This window comes from Natrix helvetica (assembly GCF_964273705.1).
Source record: "Natrix helvetica genome assembly, chromosome: 2".
Lineage (NCBI taxonomy): Eukaryota > Metazoa > Chordata > Lepidosauria > Squamata > Natricidae > Natrix > Natrix helvetica.
This window is the reverse complement of record NC_138552.1, coordinates 218,218,490-218,240,664: the sequence shown is the minus strand read 5'-3', so window position 1 is coordinate 218,240,664 and position 22,175 is coordinate 218,218,490. Positions and strand designations below refer to the sequence as shown.

Sequence of the window (22,175 nt, the reverse complement as noted above, 5' to 3'; positions counted from 1 at the left end):
TTGGCCATAGTTTTTCACCCTCCGGAGGCTTCAAGGAAACCTCCTGAAGCGTCCAGAGGGTCTTGGGGGGGGAGGCCGTTTTCGCCCTCCCCAGGTTCCTAGAAAGCTGCTGGAGCCTAGGAAGGGCGAAAAACGGGACCATCGCATTCAAAAAGCAGGGGCCACACACGCATGCACGGGGAGGGTTGCGCTGCATGCACAGGTTGTGTGTGTCTCGCGCATAGAATTATGGGTGTGGGCACGCTCGCGCATGACCCCCCTGCGCTCCCCCCGCTTTTGGCACACGATGGCAAAAATGTTAGCCATCACTGGTTTAGGGACTTTTAAGATTTCAAGATTATATTTTTACGTGAATGTCTATGGAGATTCTCAGTCATACAGGTCACAGTTGTCCCGAAGATGGCTTTTCAGAAGGCAACTGGACTTCCTTTGTTTTGGCTTGAAGATGTTTTGCTTCTTATCTTTCCAATGGAAGGATTTATATTCCTTGCAGTGATTTGGTCGTTATTACTCTTTCTGAGAGTTGTTGAGGCCACTTGGAGGTTTATCTGTGCCCTCAGGGTCACCTATATTTTTACTCTGAGTGGTATTAAATATGCGCCTCTGAATTCTGGTGTGGTTCTTTCTTCTTAGTGCCAACTATGTGAGGCATGACAATAAGAAATGCTTCTTTGGAATAAAGTCCACTAAGACACACATTGCTTTAAAAATCAGATTGTGCTAGTATGATAAAAAAATTTTTTTTTAACTAAATCATTGCCTGATTTGATTTTCATAGAACCTTCCTTATCTATAATCCATTTGTAAGGGGTGTTTTGTCCGTCTGCTTTTGGGTCCTCAGGATGAGGCTGAATTTCCATAATTACTGTCATTATAAAGAGCCAGAACAGATTGTTTAGGTAGTGCAGTAAAATGTAAAAGGAGGGAAAGAAAATGGTTTATACCACGTGATTTATCAGATAATAATAAATACACAGGAAGACACTGTGTTTAACTTTGGTACAGATCCTTGAGCACAACTTCTGTTTTGTCCCTTGTCTCATGTTTAGGTCATAAATGAAAATCTTTCTCTTGCTTACAATAAAAAAACACTGAAGAATGTCAAGGCAGTGCTAAGCTGTTGTAGCGGCATCCTCTCCAAACCCCCTCTTTCAATAGTTTATACTGCAAAATTTGAACTGCTGGTACATCTTTTGAGTAAGTTGTCCTGGCTAACCTGTTGGCAGTTATCGTCAGAAAATGCTGTATCCCTCCAGTTGTTTGAAGTCCTTCAACTGACCCTCAGACAGTACCTTCTAATTCAGCGGCAGCAAACCAATGCAAATCGCGTATTTGGACAAGTGATCCAGCAACTGCTGCAGCCATGCCTACTGCTTAGATATTTGCTAACAATGAAAGTATGGACTGATGCAGATGATGATCGCATTCATCCACATCTCAGCAAGGAAGTCCGAAATCACGTAGAGACATTGCTCAAGGCTGGCATTTTCCAGCAGGAGCTCTTGTCATCCTACAGAGAAGAGCTGTTACAAGAGAAGGAATCTGTTGGCACAAAGAAACGAGGCTTGAAAAATCTGCTTCTCCCAGCCAATACAGTCCAGGCTTCTTTAAGAGACGCCGCCTTTTGCGAACAAGCTCTTCGGGGAAAGGTGGTAGCGCATTCAGTGCCTTTGCTCTTCAAGCTTTTCTTAGAGACTTACAATAAGCCCGAAGACCATTTGGTCTGCTTTCACATGCTTACCAAACTTTACGATTGCTTACGGATTTCTCGCCTGCGAGGGAATCTTTGGGACTACCAGCTTCCAGCATCAGAATGGAGCCCAGAGCTGCTTGCGGTGGAGCAGCTACTCAGTTTGGTGCTGAGCAATAATATTTATAACGTGGCTGCTGATCAGATTCGGCACAAGGCAGTCCAGTTTAATTTTTACCGTCAATTAGCCCAGTTGCTGATGAATCACTCACAGGCCACCATACCTGCCTGGTTTAGATGTCTCAAGGCCTTGATTTCATTAAATCATTTGATTGTGGATCCCGATTTGGATGATTTAGTGGCCTTGGCTTGGATTGATGCAGAGGTCTCTGAGCCACGAACAAAGAAGGCTCAGACAGCCCTCGTTAGCACCGTCTTCTCCACTTACGCCAAATTGCGCCAGTTCCAAAACCTCTTCCAAGAAGTTTTATCAGTCATTTTACGTCCTGCTGCAGAGGAATCAAGACTGCCACTGTTGCCAGCCGGTATCAGGGCCAAGCTATGTGAGTGTCTTTTGGATCTGCCATCCAATCAGGTGCTGGATATCGTAGCTCTCGCGGTGGAGAAATGTCAGACTTTCATCATTCCTCATGTCAAGGGGGATGCCGACGTGGCCTCAAAGCTTCTGTCCATAAGCACATTGCTGTATTCGGTTCTGTTCCACATGAAGAGCTTAGATGATTCCACTCCATTGTCTGTTGTGCATCGCACTCAAAACCTGCTGGAGACAGTGCAGAAGAATGTCATCCAAGTTCTCTTTGACCTGCTGAAAATTTCTGAGGCAGAAGCAACAGAACTGGAGCTTTGGACAGAGAAGGTCAGCAACTCAGCTCTTCTTCTGGCTTGTGTGTGCATAGAAAGTGATACTCTTTTTGCCTTAAATTGCAAGCAGTATAGCTCTCCCTTAGCCCCGTTGCTTGATGATCCTTCTGAAGAAAACTGGGTCTTCTCAACCATATTTTCTGGTTTAGATGCAGAATGTTGGGAGAAGGTAAATAAGCTGGTAAAATGTTCCTCCCCAATGAGCAGCTATTGTACCGAATGGCTGATGCTTCAAAAAATGAAGAAGAAGCTAATGCACACCACCTGTTGGACAGAGGCACCGCATCAGGCTTTGCAAAGTGCTGGGGCTTTCATCCTTCAGTCTGGAAGAGCTTACATGAACAAAGAAGAATCAGAACCCTGGGATGGCAGTGCAAGTAGTATCACCGCTCTTACTTATCCCGTGGCACATTGGCACCTGGTAGTCTCAAATCTCCCTGTCCTGTTTCCTTATCTTTCTGAAAATGATACAGAGTACATTGCAGAGGTGCTGTTGAAAACACTATTGGTTAAGCAAGCCCAGTCAACTTTTGCTGATGAGGACGATTTTTCATTCACGATGGAGAAGCTGTCTCGGGATTTATTGCACAGTTCCCTTCTCCCAGAACTGCAGATGCTGCACTGTTTTTTCCTAAGCCAAATAATCCAGCGCTGTGCTAGTGTTCTTTCGTCTACATTTCCAAATATTGCCAATCAGCCTCTTCTGTTGCTGTGTGCAGGAGATACTCCGTGGTGTGAAGCTATCCCTTCGGGTCATGCAGCCAGCGTAAGGTCCAGCAATGATTTTTCAGTCTCCTGGGCAATTATGGAGAAAGTTGCTTTCAATATACTGCAATTAGTGAAAGATAGTTCTTACGCTACCTTGGAGGAAGAACATATCAAAGAGCTCTTGAGTATACTAGAAGTCATTTCAGCATTGAATGTAGACAGCTTCTTTCCTTTGGATTTCACACGATGCTTTCTTCTGTTGATTTCTTTGGCTGTTAATACCAGAGCAAGCATTTCTTGCAACAAGGCCTTGTCTTTAAAGTTTTTGGCAACCTGCTGCCACCTTCTAGCATGTTTACAGGCTGGAAGGCATGCAAACTCATCCTTCAAGGTTTTGTATGCTAGTGATGTTCTCGAAGCTCTCCTCAACGCTATGTTTGCAGTTTGTAAGACCTTTGACCGTGTCTTGAAGATTGATGCTTGGGATGAATTTCTTCACAAGCTCCAACTCTTTTTGGAACACTACCTTCAGATAACCCTAGAAAGGAGGCAGAGTGTGAAACTGAACCTGGAAAAGTTCCTGTCTTTCATAACAAGTTGCCAACCATGTGATACAAGTTCTGGACAGCCTGAGCATTGGAGCCCTGCAGCTGACCAGGTTCTTCTAGTGGCATTAATTTCATTGTGTCATGTTCTGGCTACGTACCTGCAACGACAACCCAATGGAAAACTACATATTTCAGGAATGCTACCTGTTTTTCTTAAACAGACCATGTTGCAAACAGGAGCGACTATCAAGTTCTGCCTTAGAAACAAGACAAAAGGCCAGACATTACCTTTGGCTTTTATACCGCATATTACTACTCTTCTGAAAGCAGATTCATTTTGTTTTCAATCTATGCTTCCTGCAGCTGGTGAGAATGAACTACAAGATCCAATGGAACCTGGCAAAAACAGGCAGCTTTTTCACAAGGAATTATATCAAAGCTTTTGTGTTCAAATATTGAGAGAACTTGACGTGGCAAATGGTAACCTCCAGTTCCTTCACTCTGCTTTGCAGTTTTTGACTGCTTTCTGTTCCATGCCAGAACTGTATCCCCCACATGTGACTTCTATTGCCGTATTTAATTTGGTCAGAAAATTACTTGCAGGTAAGGAAATGTAATTCTTATTTCCTCACTTCCCTCCTAAATGTTGAAAGGAGAATGTAGGTTAGAAACAGTTACAGGTAGCCAGTGTTGAGCAAGGATCAAAAATCAGCACATAGGAATAATAGAGATCAGGAAAGAGGAAATAGAGATCAAGAAATAATCCAGAATTATTACTGGATGGCCACCAATGGCAGATTAATGGCCTCTCTAAAAATGCTTTTTCTATCATGGCTATGATATGACCCTAAAAGTCCAATAGAATGTTAGTGAAGAAGGGGAAACCAGTGTGTCTTAACAAAGTTCCAGAGCTCAGAATCATATCCTTTTTACCTTTATGTACTTCCTAGCTTGTCGGAAACACATTCGGTGATATGAATTTAACATAGTGCACTGAAGGTCTTTTTATTTTTATTTTTGATGAGCTTAAGACAATCTGCCTAGTTTTCTGGCGGTTCCTAGAATTTTTAGGGGATATTGTTTGGCGCCTTAAAAGGAATCCAAATCCCCTCTCTTTAGGACAGGGGTGTCCAAACTTGGCGACTTTAAGACTTGTGGACTTCAACTCCCAGAATTCTGGGAGTTGAAGTCCACAAGTCTTAAAGTTGCCAAGTTTGGACACCCCTGCTTTAGGACAAAAAAAAAAAGAAAAAAAGAAAGAAAGAAATGGTTCCAAAATGTTGATCTCCAACTGTTTTGGGGTGGAGTCTAGGAGCCATAAGTGAGGTGCTGGGGATTTTAATCTTATATTGAAATAAGAACTGAAGCCTCCAAAAAGAATCACCTACTTAAAATCATATATTTTAGATTTTAATTTCTTTGAAAATATAGTTGATCGCTGCCAGTTGGATCACTGCAGTAGGATTTCATTGGCTTCTTCACTGCTGCCTGATAGCTAACTGGGTTGGAGATATTATTTAGTTAGATCTCTTTGCTGGGCATGAAGAATATTGCTTCTTGTCTCTCCCCCCCCTCCCCCCCGTATCCCAAAACCGGTCATACTGGCAGAAATAGAAGTAGAGAGTTGTGTGGAATACAGTAGTTACCTGATAATACTAGCAGCCTGCCTGTTTTAGAAGCTATCTAAATGAACTGCAGCTTATGGCAGTTCTACCATCATGGCTTATGATAAAGAATATTTAGCATGATAGTTTCACAGTTTCTGCAGAATTACCCTTTTCTTTTATAAATCTTGGAAAGGGAGTTTTAGTGGCATTGCGACGCCTCTTGCCTGGCGCGACTATTCCACTGGGTGAAATTTTGCTAATATATTTTATAATTTACAGAAAGTTCTATTGATAGAAATAATTTGAGTTGGGCAAAACATTCACAGGACAGGAGAAGCTAGATTTTCCATCCTGCTCCTGCCTTCTGGATGCAAAAAAGGAGATATTGGTGGTGTGAGAGAAATGCTGTTAAGTCTATTGCCCTATAAAGAAAAAGAACGGGATGGTTTGTCATTTCAATAAATGACAAATAAATGGGGGAAATAAAGGGAGGTAAAGGGCAAGTTTTGTGCTATAATGGTTTGGCATGTATCAGTGGTTTGTGGGCCTTAAGAGTTTGGATGATGATTTCTCTTGCAGGTCCTGAAATCAAAGGCCAGTTGATTCAAGATCTAGATGTTCCTTTAACTGAATTGATTGCCCAGCTGGTGGAGAATGGTACCATTGGTGACTTTTCTACCATGTTGAGGCTGCTGATTGAGGGACTGAATGTTTGCAATCTTTGGAAACAAAATTCTGAAGTAGGAACTGTTGTTATTTTTTTTTGTTTAATATGTATTTGAATCAATAATGCTTAGTATTTGCCTTCATCTAGTTCCATTCTTTTGAATTAGTTTGTTGCTGAACAGGTTTTCTGTTTTGTATTTTTTACATGGAGTATTTTTTTACATGAAGAAGATAAAAGTTAAAGGTGTCCCTGTCTAGTCACATCCGACTCTAGGATGTGGTGCTGATCTCTGTTTTTTGGCCGAGGAAGCCAACATTGTCCGAAGACAATGTCTGTGCTCATGTGGCCAGCCTGGCTATATGCCAAAAGTGCATGGAATGCTATTACCTTCCCACTAAAGTGGTACCTATTTATCTATTTGCATTTGCGTGCTTTCAAACTGTTAGGCAGGCAAGAGCTGGTTCAGGAATGGGAGCTCATCCCATTGCTAGGCATTCAGATCTTGAACCTAGGCTGTCAGTTCCAGCTGACAAGCTCAGCGTCCGAGCCATTGTGCCCCCTACATGAAGGAGTTGGGTGTAAACCCAGAAACTTTCTGAGTACAAGATGTGTTCTCTGCCCCTAAATGTCATATTATAGGTAGTTCCTGAGTTACATGAGGATTATTTTTTTAGGAATTTTTGTATAAACTAATTATCTTGCATGACCAAATTTAAAGAGCACCATTCAGAAAAAATATATTTTTAGTGCTGCAGTCTTAATCTGCTGATTTAATGCTTAAGTAATGTGCTTATCTATCCAATTGCCTACGCATTGGCAAGCTTCAGAAAATTTCTTTTAAAAATATGATCAGTATATGGACATCTTAAGGGACTCATTTCTACCTGTATTTTGTGTACTTTAGTTCCATTTACTTTTATAAAACCTTGGTTAACCTGTTATTTTCAACATTGCATTTTGCTTGTATCTTTTATCTTTTTTGAAGTGACCATTCTTCTTATTCTTATTTCCTTGGTATGTTTTGTACAGATAGTATTATCAGCTCTTACCTTACTGAAAGTGCTACTCAACTGTCCTCTAAGTGGAGAGAAAGAGAAAGTTTTCTGGTTTTCTACTCCCCAGATAATGACTGCTTTAGCTGTAAGTACCTCTGCTGCTGGATTAGGTGTATGCTACTGAATTTAGGCCACTGTTTATGTTTATGCTATTGACACACACAAACACACCCAAGAAGACATAGACATAAAAAGAAGCATTAGATTTTGTGTATTGTAGCCTTAAGTCTGAGGATCAAAAACTACATAGCTAATATCAACTAATATCTCAGTGTTCCATGCTTTCTAAGTCAAGTTATTATTTTATTATTTATTATTATTCATGCTTCTAGACCGCCCCCTCTCCCAAAAAGGCACTCGGGGCGGTGTACAGTCCATGCAAAATATATCAAAATACAATAAAAATTGAATATGTACAGTTGGAATGGAGGAGGTTAAAATGGAATTAAAAGAACTGTACAAAGCAATATATATAAATATAGGATTTTGAACCCCTAAAACACACACAATAAGTTAAAAACAATACCCCTAAAATAACCAGTTAATACATTTGCCAGGAGGTTAATACAACCAGTTAATACATTTGCCAGAAGTTACTTCAAGAGCACATGGGGTATTATTCCTACCGTCTGTTTGCAGCTTCCTATATGGCCAGACTTCCTGGCTTCCTTGGCAGTGCAGTGATACCCTGTGATCTGTTGTAGACCACTGACAGTTTTGAACTTCTGGTTCAAAATATACAGGTTAGTGGCAAGCAAACACTTTGTGATATTCATTCATTCGTTCATTCATTTATTTGCATCCTGTCTTTATTAAGGCAATTTATTAAGAGTCGAAGTGGCGCAGTGGTTAGAGTGCAGTACTGCAGGCTACTTCAGCTGAGTGCTAGGCGTAGTTCAGCAGTTCAAATCCCACTCAGCCTTCCATCCTTCCGAGGTGGGTAAAATGAGGATCCAGATTACTGGGGACGATAGGTTGACTCTGTAAACCGCTTAGAGAGGGCTGTAAAAGCATCATGAAGCTGTATATAAGTGCTAGTGCTATTATTTTTATAACTAATAACTCAAGGCACAGAACATATCCCACACATGTCCTTCCTGCTGTTTTGTTATTTTCTGCATAAAGACAACCCTGTGAGGTGGATTGGGCTAAGAGAGTGTGACTGGCTGCCTTTCGTGGCTAAAGTGAGACTAGAACTCATGGTCTCGTGGTCACACGGATCAGACCACTTCCAGAACATTTGGAGCAGTTCACTCTGGGGTCAGAAGTTTAAATACTGTACAGCATTTTCAAAACAACTTTAAGATATGTGGACTGGTGAATGCTGGCTGGGGAATTCTGGGAGATGAAGTCCATACATCTTAAAATTGCTAAGTTTGAAAAACACTAACCTAAGCACAGAAGATGGAAAGGTGGAAAACTATACCAGAGATTCTAGCTTATGTCTTCTTTTCTTGCACACACTCTTTTTGTGTGTGTTTATGTTGTAGTTATATTGCTAGAAGAGATAGTGATTAATCTCCAAGAAACTAAACTAAATAATAAACTAAAATAATAAGATAATGTGCATTGAATGTAGGCATATTATGGATGGAACTACTTTCCTATTTTGCAATTCCAATTTGTCTTTTTAAAGTCATTCCCATAATAGGGTTAGTTAAAAGAAACGTACATTATGAAATAAAACTACTAATGAAAAATAGAAGCCTTGTTTCTTGTCTTAACATTTCATCTTTAAAGTGAGATTAGTTTATTTGGGTTGTATATGGTTACACTATATTTATGTCTATAATTATATTTATTTACTTGCTTTTTTGCAAAATAACACACAAAGGAGAATTAAATTACATCATTAAATGGAATCATTAAATGATATCATACCACTCTGGTCGCTTCGTCTGAAGCCCATTCAATCATTCAACCCGAAAGCAACTTTTTGGGGAAACATGATGCTTGTCCAGGTTAAAAACTAAACAAAACCCTCATCCAGTAACCCTAGACTCAAATGTGTAGTCTTGAAACAGCTGAACAGTACTAAAGAATAAATTGTATGTGGGTAAAAACTTATTTGGTTGAAGGCAAAAGGTGAAGAGGACAGTAGAGAATGAAATGGTTAGATAGTATGATTGATCCAGTGAACATGAATTTGGGCAAACTTCAGGAGACAGGGGAGCCTGACATGCCACAGTCCATGGGGTCGTGAAAAGTCAGTTATGAGTTAGTGAATGAACAAATAACAACAAAAATACCTGATTGTATGGAAGAATTCTAAATTTCATTCCAATACATAGTCTTATGTCCTTGGCATAGGCCAGAGCCAGAGCCATCAAAAATACAATCCTCAACGTAAAACAATTCATTTGCTGACCGTTCAAAGATATAATGGCACTGAAAAATGTGACATGACCATTTTTCACAGTTATGACGTTTGCAGTTATGATCCTGTGATCAAAATTCAGATGCTTAGCAGCTGCTTCAAATTTATGATCATTGCTGTATCCCAAGGTCATTATGGATCCCTTTTGCGACCTTCTCAAAGTCAATGGGGAAGTCAGATTCACTTAATAATCGGGTTACTTACTTATCAACTGCAGTGATTCACTGAACAACTGTAGCAAGAAAGGCTGTAAAACGGAGCAAAACTCACTTAACAAATATCTCACTTTGTAACATAAATTTTGGCTTCAATTGTAGTCATATGTCAGGGTTCCAAATAGCATCCAATATAAAATCAGAGTCCAAGGCAAGGGATTCCTCAAAGTTCCAATTCATTAAAAGAACCATATTGTCACATCTGGGAAAACCTGAATCTGAAAGCTTCCCGGTTTTCCCACCCAGTTGAAGGTTCAAGATCCCGCCCCAGCACTCACAAGCCCAATAGGCCCATAGACAATAGAAAGCGTGGCAGGCCTAAAGTCCAAAATAAAAGATGGCTTGCAGGCATGACATCATCAGTTGAGGACCACCTGTATAGTAAATTTTCAGTGGCAAGGAAAGATTGTGGATATTCATGGATTTATTGGCATTATGGCCTTTGCGGAAAACCATACTGGAAAGGGCTTAGCGGTCATGTGATGTGAAGACAGGGTTGTGAGGCTGGAGAAGCATGCCTCAAAACATACGGTGTGTGTCCTACTGTTTGTGTTTCCTTCCTCCTGATATAGATGCAAATCAAAGAGGCTTCTCAAGATCCAGTCCTGCTCCCTGTTCTTGCTGTGCCAATCCTGGAAGCAGCAGCTCTTCTGCTTAGATGCGGCGAAGGGATTCTCTCCAACCCACATCATGTTGCTCTTGTTTTTAATATTCTTTTGACTGTCCCTCTTGACCAGAGGGTGTATAGCAGCGTCTTTCTGGGAATCCACGAAGTGCTCTATTCCATTCTGCAGTGTCATCCTAAGGTAAGGAGCAGGCTTGAAAAACATAAAAAGACAGCCTAGTATCTGAGGGATAAAACTACCCTGTTTTCCCAAAAACAAGACCTCCCTGGATTATAAACCCAATCGGAATTTTGAGTGCATGCGCTAAAATAAGCCCTCCCCGAAAATGTTTAAACGCATGCGCAGCTGGTTCCCGCCATTTCCTCTTATTGCTTGCTGCGCAAACAACACAGGGTGAGGCTAGAGGGGGGGGGAAGGGGAGGGGGGACCATGCCCGACGCACTCCAAATTTCTTTACCTGACAGCCACTCCCACAACCCTAGCCACCGCACCCCTTCTGTCATGCTAATTGCCACTGCAAAAAGAGCGCCAGGCCTAGCATCGGGACTTGCTGCCTCTGAAGCGCAGCATAGCAGCAGCCATGAGGTGGCCATGCTTGCCGCCTCCTGCACTTCAAAAATAATAAAACCTCCCTGAAAATAAGGCCAATCGCTTATTTCGGGGGTCAAAAGAAAATAAGACCCTATCTTATTTTCAGGGAAACACGATTTATACCTCCCCATTAGGCTTTTTCTGCTATTGTTCATTGACCTCAAGTTTGGAAAAATAAATGAAAATGAAAGTGGGTGGCTTTCAAGATGGATACACCTGGGGCTCTGGGGGGGATCAGTTTAATGGAAACTATTGGATGGAGATTAAGACAAAGGCTGTTTTTACTCTGAACAGAGCCACTTTCTTAAACCTGCTCTTTACAGCTTCTCACATGCCCAGGGTTCCTGGCACGTTTCAAAAAACCCAGAAGCAATCCTGGATCTGGAAAAAAAAAGATGCTGTAAACATGATCACCTAGTTCTCAAGGCATTTCCCTTCATCCCAAAATACAATTGCTTTAAAAACTGCGTTTGTTTTGAAATTTGACTTAGAAGGCTCCCCCTATTCTTATTAAGGAATTAGTTTAGAATGAGTCAGAGCTATCTAAATATATTGTGTGCTTTTCATCCATTTCTGTCAGAATCTCTTGTTTCTATCTTTTGGATGTTTTAAAATAGTTTGCAACGTTAGCTGGAAATTGACATAACTCAACAAGGGAAGGTTCTTTGCATATCCTTTTTAACATTTCTGTCCTTTTCTACCAATAAAGTTGATTCCATTTCTGCCTCAATCTTGTATTTATCACCTCTGCTTTCCAGTTCCTCGTCACTGCTGCTCCATTCTTTAGAGCCATGATGGCAAACCTACAGCACACGTACCAGAGGTGGCATGCGGAGCCCTCTCTGCTTGTCAGCTGGTATTTGGGTCTCCGCTGCGCATGCACGCATGTCCACATGCATGTTCACATGTGCATACCTTTCAGTTTGGACATGCACACACACGCAGTTCTGGCACTCGATGTCAGGTTTGCCATCACTGCTTTAGAGTATTATCTCCCTTGTAATATATTTTTTTTAAATGTCTTGGAATTTCTTCAAACTGTTTTTTTTCCTTCTGTATGTGGATGCTGACATTGTGGCTTCATGTTGGTAGGACCCTGTCCTGATGTTCGGAATAGGTGATAGATGATTATGGATTACGGTTACTTAAATAAAAGACCATTCCTTCTGCATTCCCAAAAGCCAGACTTCAAAAGCCAGACATAGCTTTGAACCTGACCGTCAATCTCTCTTATTTACTCTAAGTATGGATTTTTGAATCTCTGCATTTTAACGTCAATGTACTTATTATGCAGGTGATGCTGAAAGCAGCTCCGTCTTTTCTGAACAGTTTTCATCGATTGGTTATTTCTGTGATGCACGAAGGGAGACAAAAAGGAGACAAAGGTTTGACATCTATTGTCTTATATTCCATTTTCATCTTGTTCTGCACTTCTGTCCTTTCCTGACTGTAAAATGATTTTGCATAATAATAATAAATTTAATAAATTTGGATTTATTAGCCGCTCCCTTTCCAAGTAGGACTCGGGGCGGCGTACAATGGAGCATAAAACATAAAAAATATATAACAACACCAAACGTACATACATACACAACATACCTACATACATACACGGAGGAGGAAACAAATTACATCAATAGACAGTTAAAAATCAACTTTAAAATACCCCAATTGTAAAAACCCAATAAAAATTAATATTTAAGGACAATTTAAAAACAGTTTGGAGGAATGGGAAAATTACGATTGCGATTGAGCCAGGCCGGATAATTGAAAGAGGTGGGTCTTCAGCTGTACACGGAAGGAGCGGAGATCGGAAGTAATCCTGATGTCACGGGGGAGGTCATTCCACAGGGCTGGGCCCATCACAGAGAAGGCTCTGCTCCTGGGTGTCGCCCCCCGACACTGTTTGGCGGACGGCACCCGGAGAAGTCCCTCTCTGTGTGCGCGAATTGGTCGTAGGGATGTGTGGGGCAGGATGCGATCCTGCATATAACTAGGCCCTGTGCCATGGAGCGCTTTAAAGATCATAATCAAAACCTTGAAACGCACTCGGTAGACCACAGGCAGCCAGTGTAGCTCGCGCAGGAGAGGTGTTACAGGGGAGTATCTAGTCCTCCCCATAATCACCCGCGCGGCCGCGTTCTGGACCAACTGTAGTCTCCGAGTGCATCTCAAGGGAAGCCCCATGTAGAGAGCATTGCAGTAATCCAGGCGAGACGTCACTAGCGCATGGGTGACTGTGCGTAGGGCATCCCGGTCCAATAAGGGGCGCAATTGGCGCATCAGGCGAACCTGATGGAACGCCCCCCTTGCCACGGCTGTTACATGGTTATCCATGGACAGCCGGGCATCCAGGAGGACGCCCAAATTGCGCACCTGTTCCATGGGGGCTAGTTGGACGCCCCCGATGGCCAGAGATGGAAGCACCTGGTTGAACCGGGAGGCCGGAAGCCACAGCCACTCCGTCTTGGAAGGGTTGAGTTTTAGTCGGTTGCCATCCATCCAGACCCGTACGGCCTCCAGACACCGGGACATCATTTCGACGGCCTCATTGGGGTGGTTCGGAGTGGAAATGTATAGCTGAGTATCATCAGCATACAGATGATATCCCACTCCAAAACCACGGATGATCTCGCCCAGCGGTTTCATATATGTGTTGAACAGGAGAGGCGAGAGCACCGATCCCTGTGGCACTCCACATGTGAGTGGCCTCCGGGTCGAACTCTGCTCCCCTGTCAACACACGTTGCGTCCGACCAGAGAGGTAGGAGCCAAACCACCGTAAAACGGTGCCCCTGACTCCCAGCCCCTCTAGCCGGTGCAACAGGATACCATGGTCGATGGTATCGAACGCCGCCGAGAGATCTAATAGGACCAGGATAGAGGAACAACCCCTATCTCTGGCCCTCCAGAGATCATCAACCAATGCGACCAAGGCCGTCTCCGTGCTGTGCCCGGGTCGGAAGCCGGACTGGCGCGGGTCTAGATAATCATTTTCCTCCAGGTGACGTGGGAACTGCTGTGCTACCACACTCTCTACAACCTTCGCTAAAAAAGGAAGGTTGGAGACTGGACGATAATTGACTAGGTCCGTTGGGTCCAGGGAAGGCTTCTTGAGCAGGGGCCTCACCACCGCCTCTTTCAAGGCGGCCGGTAGAGACCCCTCACCCAACGAGGCGTTCACCAGGCCCAGGAGCCAGTCGCGCGTAACCTCCCAGGATGCCAGTACAAGCCAGGAGGGACACGGGTCCAATAAACATGTGGTGGGTCGCAGACGTCCACGCAACCTGTCCAAATCCTCGATGGCAACCGAGTCAAACTCCTCCCAAAGCGGTCCCTCAAGACTCGCAACGGGCGTCTCTACTGAACCACTGAAAGGGGTCCATCCCATCCGGATTTGAGCGACTTTGTCCTGTAGATAATTCCCAAACTCCTCTGCTCTGCCCTGTAGTGGGGCTTCCCGTGGTCTCTCAAACAAGAGGGAACGGGTCACCCGAAACAGGGCGGCAGGGCGGTTATCTGCAGACGCAATAAGAGCGGCGCAATGTTGACGTTTGGCCGCTCTTAATGCCACAAGGTACGTCTTCAAATAGGCTCGTGCCTGTGCTCGGTCAAATTCGGAACGGGAGGATCTCCAACGACTCTCTAGGCGTCTCTTGTGGCGTTTCATCACCCTTAGCTCCTCGGTAAACCAAGGTGCCAGGGTGGTTCGTCGCCGCCGGAGAGGCCGCAAAGGCGCCACCCGGTCTAGGGCCCCGGCAGTCGCACTATTCCATGCGACTACCAGGTCCTCCACTCGGGGGCGGGTCAGGTCCACAGGAGGTGGCCCAAGTTCCGTCTGGAACCTATCCGGTTCCATCAGGCGCTTGGGGCGGAACCATCTAATACCTTCCAGTTCCGCCTCCTCGCGGCGGGGGGTAGCACCAGGGAAGTCCAGCCGGAGAAGTGAGTGATCCGACCATGACAGGGGAATAGTGTCTAGATCCCCTATTCCCAGATCACTCGTCCACTGGCCAGAGACAAAAACAAGGTCCAGGGTGTGGCCTCCCTTGTGAGTAGGGCCCTGAATTAACTGGGTCAGGTCCATGGCTGTCATGGAAGCCATGAACTCCCGAACCCCCTCAGACGCTTCTCCCATCGACGGCAGATTAAAATCCCCCATCACTAAAAGTTTGGGGGTCTCAACCGCCACCGATGAGATCAGCTCAAGGAGTTCGGGCAGGGCCGCTGAAGTATAGCGAGGAGCCAGGTATACTATCAGCAGGCCCAACTGCCTCCCTGGGCCCCATCTCACGACGAGGGACTCACACCCGGATGTCTGCGGCACGGTGAACTCTCTCGGCTCTAAGTCTTCCCGGATAATCACTGCTACCCCACCGCCCCTTCCCTGGGCCCGAGGCTGGTGAAATGCTCGATAACCTGGCGGGCACATTTCCACAAGGGGTAGACCTCCCTCGTGGCCCAACCAGGTCTCGGTTATTCCGGCGAGGTCCGGGTCCCCCTCCAAAATTAGATCGTGGATGAGGGGGGCCTTATTGACAACGGACCTCGCGTTGCATAACAGCAGTCTCAGGCCTTGGGTCTGTAGATCCTGACCACCTAGTATGCAGGGGTTGGTGCAGACGACCGGGAATGACCAAAAACCCCGGTATGACTCTACCTAGCCAAATTTGAGTTGTTCTGTGTGAAGGTCTTACTGGATTCGAATTGAATTCATCACTTATTACGCATGTATATGACTGGAACCTAAAGCTGTGATCTTAATACCCGTCATTAGAAATAAAGCCCATTCAATACGGTGAATGAATATCCACAGGATTGGGTCAACAGTTATCCAGACCATGCAGTGCTTTCCTTCAACGGTACACATTAGGGAAAGGTGAAAGACGTAGACACTATTTGGATGCCAATTATTGCATCTCACAAGTACATTTGCCCGGAACAAAATAAGCATGTACATAACAGTAAATGGGATGATTTTTTTCTAAATATTTCCTACTACTTATGTTTTAATTCTTGCTGTGTAAGGCTTATAGAAGTCTAGGTGCAACTAAAGTATTTCCATATTGAACTACTGCTTGTTATTACATCCTCTGCATTTCAGGGTTGAGTCTTACTAGCATCATTTCAGGAGGCACACATGTAAGAGGATAAATTCAGCAACAAGAACAAAATACAGGGGATCTAATTATATACATAGACCACCCTAAAAAGTATACACTCTTCCTTCCCATAATAGCATGCCGGGGAAATAATTATTAAGTGTTACTGCAGCCTATAACTGACCCAGAACTATGAGGAGCTGTTTACAGAAAACTTTCATATAACCATCAGTATACAGGTACTCCTCAACTTATGATGACAATTGAGCCCAAAATTTGTGTTGCTAACTGAGACAGTAAGTGAATTTTGCCCCATTTTATTAACTTGTCACAGTTGCCAAGTGAGTCACTGCTGTTGTTAAATTAGTAACATGGTTGTTAAGTGAATTTGGCTTCCCCAGTGATCACATGACCCCGGGACACTGCTACCGTCATAAATATGAGTCGGTTGCCAAGCAACTGAATTTTGATCTCATGATCATGGGGATGCTGCAATGGTTATAAGTTTGAAAAACGGACCTAAGTGACTTTTTTCAGTGCCGTAACTTTGAACAGTCACTAAAATAAACTGTTGTAAGTCGAGGACTACCTATATTTGCTCCTATGATTTGCTGAGGGATGGGTGAAACCAAATTACCTCTCCTCCTCCCATCTAATGCAATATTAAATCTCAATTCATTTTCTTTTCCAAGGGTCCGTGGATGAACTTGAAGCTATATTGAAATGTGCTCAGCTGGTGGAGCGGATGTATAGTTATATTGCTGCAAAAACAGAAGACTTCACTGTGATGTCAGCCTTCATTGTGGCCCAATATGTAATAGAATTGCAAAAGGTAACAACCCACTATTCAGTCAAAAGACAAATAAATAGTTCTTAGTTTTAAAAAATGAGAAGTAAAGGAATACCTTGAAACTGATGTATGAGAAAAAGGTAGTGGCATGTTTCTTTATTGAGTCCCATGTCATAAGACAGCTTGTCCAAATCTAGCAGTGTTGGACTATAGCTTCCATCATCCTCAACTGGGAGTCAAGATACTGGCTTGTTATATTGGTGACTGTATTCCAACGTATCTGAAGTGTATTAGAGTTAGAGAGGTTGTATTTTAGAATATCGAAAGATACTTTTGAATCAGTTTTAAAAATGATTAGGATACCCGAGTCTATGGTACTTCCAAGATACTTAGACTAGATGAGAGAAGCTTAAGTATGCTCACCCCCATTGCTTGGAAATCAGGTTAACTAAAACCTATAGAATTTGTTTTTCCTAAAGAGCACCTAGAGTCAGAATGCAGATATGTGCAATAAGTATTTGTCTTGAACACCTTTTTTAATTCTGAAATCTATATTATTTTGAGAAAGGAAATTCTGTTTTTGTAAAACTTCTGATTGCTCCACCTAAACTTATTTTTCTGTTGAGCAATAATCTCCTTAGCCTTCTCACCCGGTGAGAAACAAAATGTGATGACCCAGGGCACAGCACAGGAACAACACAGGCAGCTGGCATTTCAAAACGCCCCTTTATTGCTCCAAATTCCCCCCAAATACTCCCCCCCCCCACACACACACACCTCAGCAGCCTGTGGCTGCAAATAGACCAATACTGTGAGCACCAAGGCTGCAAGCAAAAAAATCCAGCAGGCAAGTCAAAAGTTCCGAAAGCCAAGAAGAAGGACAAAGCAGGGGAAGTAAGAGTAGGAGAGAGGGTAAGAAGGGGGAGAAGAGAGAAGGAGTGGGGGAAAGAGAGGGGAAGAAGAAAAGAGGAAGGAGGGGAGGAAAGAAGAAGGTTGAGAAGAAGGAAGGAGTAGGGTTGTTGCAAAATACGTTGGAGGTACGGGGTGGCAAGAATGTGACCGCAACTGTGTTTTCTATATTTGTAAGAAGATAGTGATAAATATTAATAATTAACAGATAAATGTTAATCATATTTACAAGAGTGTATATTTGTGAATGTACTTGAAAGGAAAAAATAAAAATAAAAACTTTATACAAAAAAAAAAAAAGAAAGCCAAGAAACAAGGCGAGAATCCCCAATCAAGAAGGAATCCAGGAAAGTTTAAACATCAGTTCAGTTCAGTTCAATTCAAATCTTTATTGTGTACAATGAGATTGGCTGAGCCTCCCTTTGGCCCCCAACATAATACAACTCACAGTGAAAGACAAAAAAATCCCTAGCCCAATGAATCCTACTAACAAACACCCGGTCCTAATCCACCATGTGAACGTATTGCATGGTGCTGGCCCCGCAAGTCAATCGTACTTAAGTTGTTGTAGAGTTATTTTTTGTTCAGGAGTCTGACAGCCCACGGATAAAAACTTCAGCCCGTGTGTGCGGCTGCCTATGCTTCTAGATCTCCTTCCAGATGGTAGGAGAATAAAGAAGGGCTGATCAGGGTGTGAGTCATCCCTGAGGATTTTCCTCACTCTTCTAAGGCAGCGAGCCCTAGCGATCTCATCTAGTGGTGTCAGGGGACAACCCACAATGTTTTGTGCTGTGCTCGCCACCCTCTGTAGTGTCTTTCTATCTGCGGCAGTGGTGGGTTCTGGCTAGTACGGCCCGGTACAGTCTGGTAGTAGTCGGGAGCAGTGGCCATCGTACTGGTACGATGGCTCGTTTGGCCCGCGTTCCATACCTGTTTTTAAAGCAACTGGGCCAATTGTGCACACGCGCACAGCGTGCGGCGCCTGCGCGACCTCCAACGAGCAGCTGGATTTCACAGGGGCAGTGGAGTGCGCATGCATACGCAGCGCACATCCGGCACGTGCACAGCGCACATCCAGCGCGTGCACGAACGGACCAAGAGCAGCATACAGGTAGCGAAGGTAAGAACAACCCACCACTGATCTGCAGCTGTCAAGCCAGTATACCACATCATAATGCAGTGAGTGAGGGTGCTTTCTATTGTGGACCTATAAAAGGAGTTGTTGTTCCATTTTATTTTTTCGCAAGACCCTGAGGAAGTGGAGTCTCTGTTGGGCCTTTCTGCCTGGATTGTGTTGATTTTCCAGGTGAGGCCTTCTCTGAGATAGACAGCACTCAATACTCCAGGAATTCAGCATTTGTTCCCGACAAATACCCCTCGCTACCGCGTCTCCTTAAGTCTCAGTCCCCAGGTGTGCTTTGTGAAGAGGGGTGGGGCACTCTCTTCCTGAGTAGCTGAGTCAGTCTTCGCTGTTCGTGCCTTCTCTCCACTCTCCGTACTGGAGGATCAGGAGGGGGGGGTCCCTCTCATCACCTGAGCTCTGTCTCTCATGTTCCCTGCTTAACCTCTCTTCATCATCCTGCTCCTGTTCCTCCCTGTCTACAAGCTGTCCTACTCCTGAAAAGCCGTGGCCTGACAGGGCCTGTTCTTCCCCATTTTCCTCCAAAGGCAAAGAAGCCGCCCTCTCGATCTCTGTTGGCTCCAGTTCTAGCTCATCTTCCCCCGCAGATTCAGGCTCCGACAGAGGCATGACACTAAATATATTTCAGTTACTTGCTGGATTCCTCCTGATTGGCCCTGTTTCCTTTTATGGTAATTAGAATTCCCAGTCATTATTTTTAATGAGTAGCAAGCTCTTCTTTCAATGACAAATTAATCACTGCAAGTGACTCTGGTTTTTAGCATAGTTTGTACTGTATTGCTCAGTTGTTGTTGTTTTTTCTTTAGTTGGCATTTCAGAAAATGACTCATTTGAGCTAACCTAGGCCAAGCAATAGTTTGGCCTGGGGGGAATGTGCTTCAGATCAGCTGTTTCCTTTCGTCGTGCACTCTGATTCATTCCCATATTTTCTCACTTTGCAGTTGCCCAATGTTTCATGATGTCTCTCATGAAGAAGGGGATTCACGTCATGATGTCACATTGAAGAAGGAGATTCAGTATAATGTCTCCTTCACCAAGGGCAAATTTCTAACACTCGTGCCCTGAGGCAAATATTTATTTGTTTCTTGAATGTATTTCCCTCGATGGCTTATGACAAATTGAATTGATCTCAAAATTAAATTGTCCTCATATTGTTGTATAATGCAGCATGATAGAGCAATATGAGAATAAAAGATGTGTGGGTGGGGAAGCAGGGGGTAGGTGGGGTTTGCTAATAGCCTAATAGCCACGTCCAGTATGGATACTCTCCCATTGGGTTCCCAGGCCAACAACTGGCAAAGCCAGGTCTTCAGGATAGGAGGGTGGAGGCAGATCTTCTGTTGGCAAGTAGGATGTTCCAAAGTGTGGGTGCTACTGAAGACAAGGTTCTTCTGGATCCCACTAGTTGAAGATCTTTGACTCATGAGATCCGTGGTAGGTCATCTCTGCTGGCATGAGTAAGGTGGGCTTGTCCTAGAGCTATGATGGCAAACCTATGGCATGCGTGCCAGAGTTGGCACACAGTGCCCTCTTTGTGGGAATATGAGCCGTTTCTCCAGTTCTGCTTTGCCGCGCATGCGCATGTGCCTCCCACCGGCCAGCTGGTCTTCGGATCTCTGCCGTGCATGCATTGGGGGGGGGGGCAGGAGGCCTGCATGCGCACTGCATTTTGGTGGTTTGGGCATGTGCATGCTTTGGACACTCAGTCCAAAGTTAGCCATTACTGTCCTAGAGGGATGAATTGGTTCATCAGGCAGCCTGGACCATATATAAAAGAAACATATGAAATATATTTTATAAAATATTAATATATTTTATAACTAAATACTTACATAAATAAATATAAAAGAACCGGAAAATAAATGAGATTTTTCTGCATAAGCATTAGTTAAAGAATCACGCATGCAATATTGGGGTCTTTGCACTTCTTTTAGAGGACCTGTACTCTAAATCTGATTTTTTCCCCTAGTTTCTCAGCACTGCTTCTACTTCCCTTTTATTATTGTAATGTTTATATAGAGCAGGCAAACCAGTGCATTCAGACCAATCTATATAAATCAAATGCACTTTACCTTACCTGTATTATTAATTAGACAATTGTAGTAAAGCATGTAGTTCATGCAGAATTTTAGTTTACTTTTTTAAAAGCTTTTAAAAAAAACCTAGGTAAACCCATTTGAGTTTTCCTGCAAATACCATATTTTTCGGAGTATAAGGCACATCTAAAAGAGTGTGGAAATGTTGACTCCGTCTTATACACCAAATACAGCCATTTTTGGCCTCCTGAAGCCCTGCCCCATACTTCATTTTTGGGGAAAACGGCCTGTTTTTTTTGCAAAAACAGGCGTTTTGTCCTTCCCCCAGCCCCCAGCAACACTGTAGGCTTCAGCAAGGCTGGGGGAAGGCAAAAATGCCTCTATTGTTGCAAAAAACGGATTGTTTTCTGCCCATTTTTTCACAAAAACGAGGGCATTTTTGCCTTCCCCCAACCGTGCTGAAGCTTGCAGAGGGCTCCTGGGGGCCAGGGAGGACAAAAGCTTTTTTTTTTTCTTACTTACCTCTTCGAAATCTTGGTGCATCTTATACACCGGTGCATCTTATAGTCCGAAAAATACGGTAGCTTGAAGACTCTTTAACGGCAGAATCCTTACCCAGCATTATGCTGGTTTTAAAGCTGGTTTTATGTTAACATGGATGATACCACTTTGTTAAAAATTGTGAAAAGAATTGACCATTTTCACAGTACGAATGGGTTCACAGCTACCTTGGATGATAAACTGACATTCCTCTCCCCCCCCCCCCCCACTGTGCTGTCATAGTAATTAGAAATTCAATTCATCAGAAAAACATTTTAATACTCGCCTGAAGAAGAAAAGAAAAAAAAAGCTTTAATGCTAATGACAGCCCTTTCTTTAATTTCTGCTCCTAGGAAGTTAGTATGACATGTCTGGCAGCATGAGACTAATCCAGGGTTTGGGCACATGGAGGAAGGGAATACTTTTGGTGGTAAAAATAGCAAGATTGCCTCTAGAGGCAGCCACAGCAGGAAAATGTTGCCAGAGTTGGCATTTTACTCACATCATGCCTGCAGTCCTGAAATTCAAAAGGAACAGGCCAGGAGTCATGTAGAGTAGGTTTGATTCCCAGGGTTGTCTTTAGCATTGGTGATGTTACGGTTATAAATTTTTGGACTGCATGAGAACATTTTGGATTATAAAGAAATACATAATGAATTTCTCAGTTGAGCAGATAAAGGTAAAAGGGGGTG

General features: G+C 43.5%; 1 protein-coding gene across 1 annotated transcript in view; it reads left to right on the top strand.

Moving 5' to 3' along the window:
* The window catches only part of URB2 (URB2 ribosome biogenesis homolog), a 34,435-nt gene that overhangs the window by 9,159 nt on the left and 3,101 nt on the right, over nt 1-22,175 (top strand). The window contains exons 5-10 of the mRNA XM_081945241.1: nt 1,050-4,431; nt 6,015-6,175; nt 7,132-7,242; nt 10,322-10,555; nt 12,261-12,351; nt 16,760-16,899. Coding sequence (XP_081801367.1) covers nt 1,050-4,431; nt 6,015-6,175; nt 7,132-7,242; nt 10,322-10,555; nt 12,261-12,351; nt 16,760-16,899 — 4,119 coding nt within the window. The remainder of the gene's footprint in view (nt 1-1,049; nt 4,432-6,014; nt 6,176-7,131; nt 7,243-10,321; nt 10,556-12,260; nt 12,352-16,759; nt 16,900-22,175) is intronic.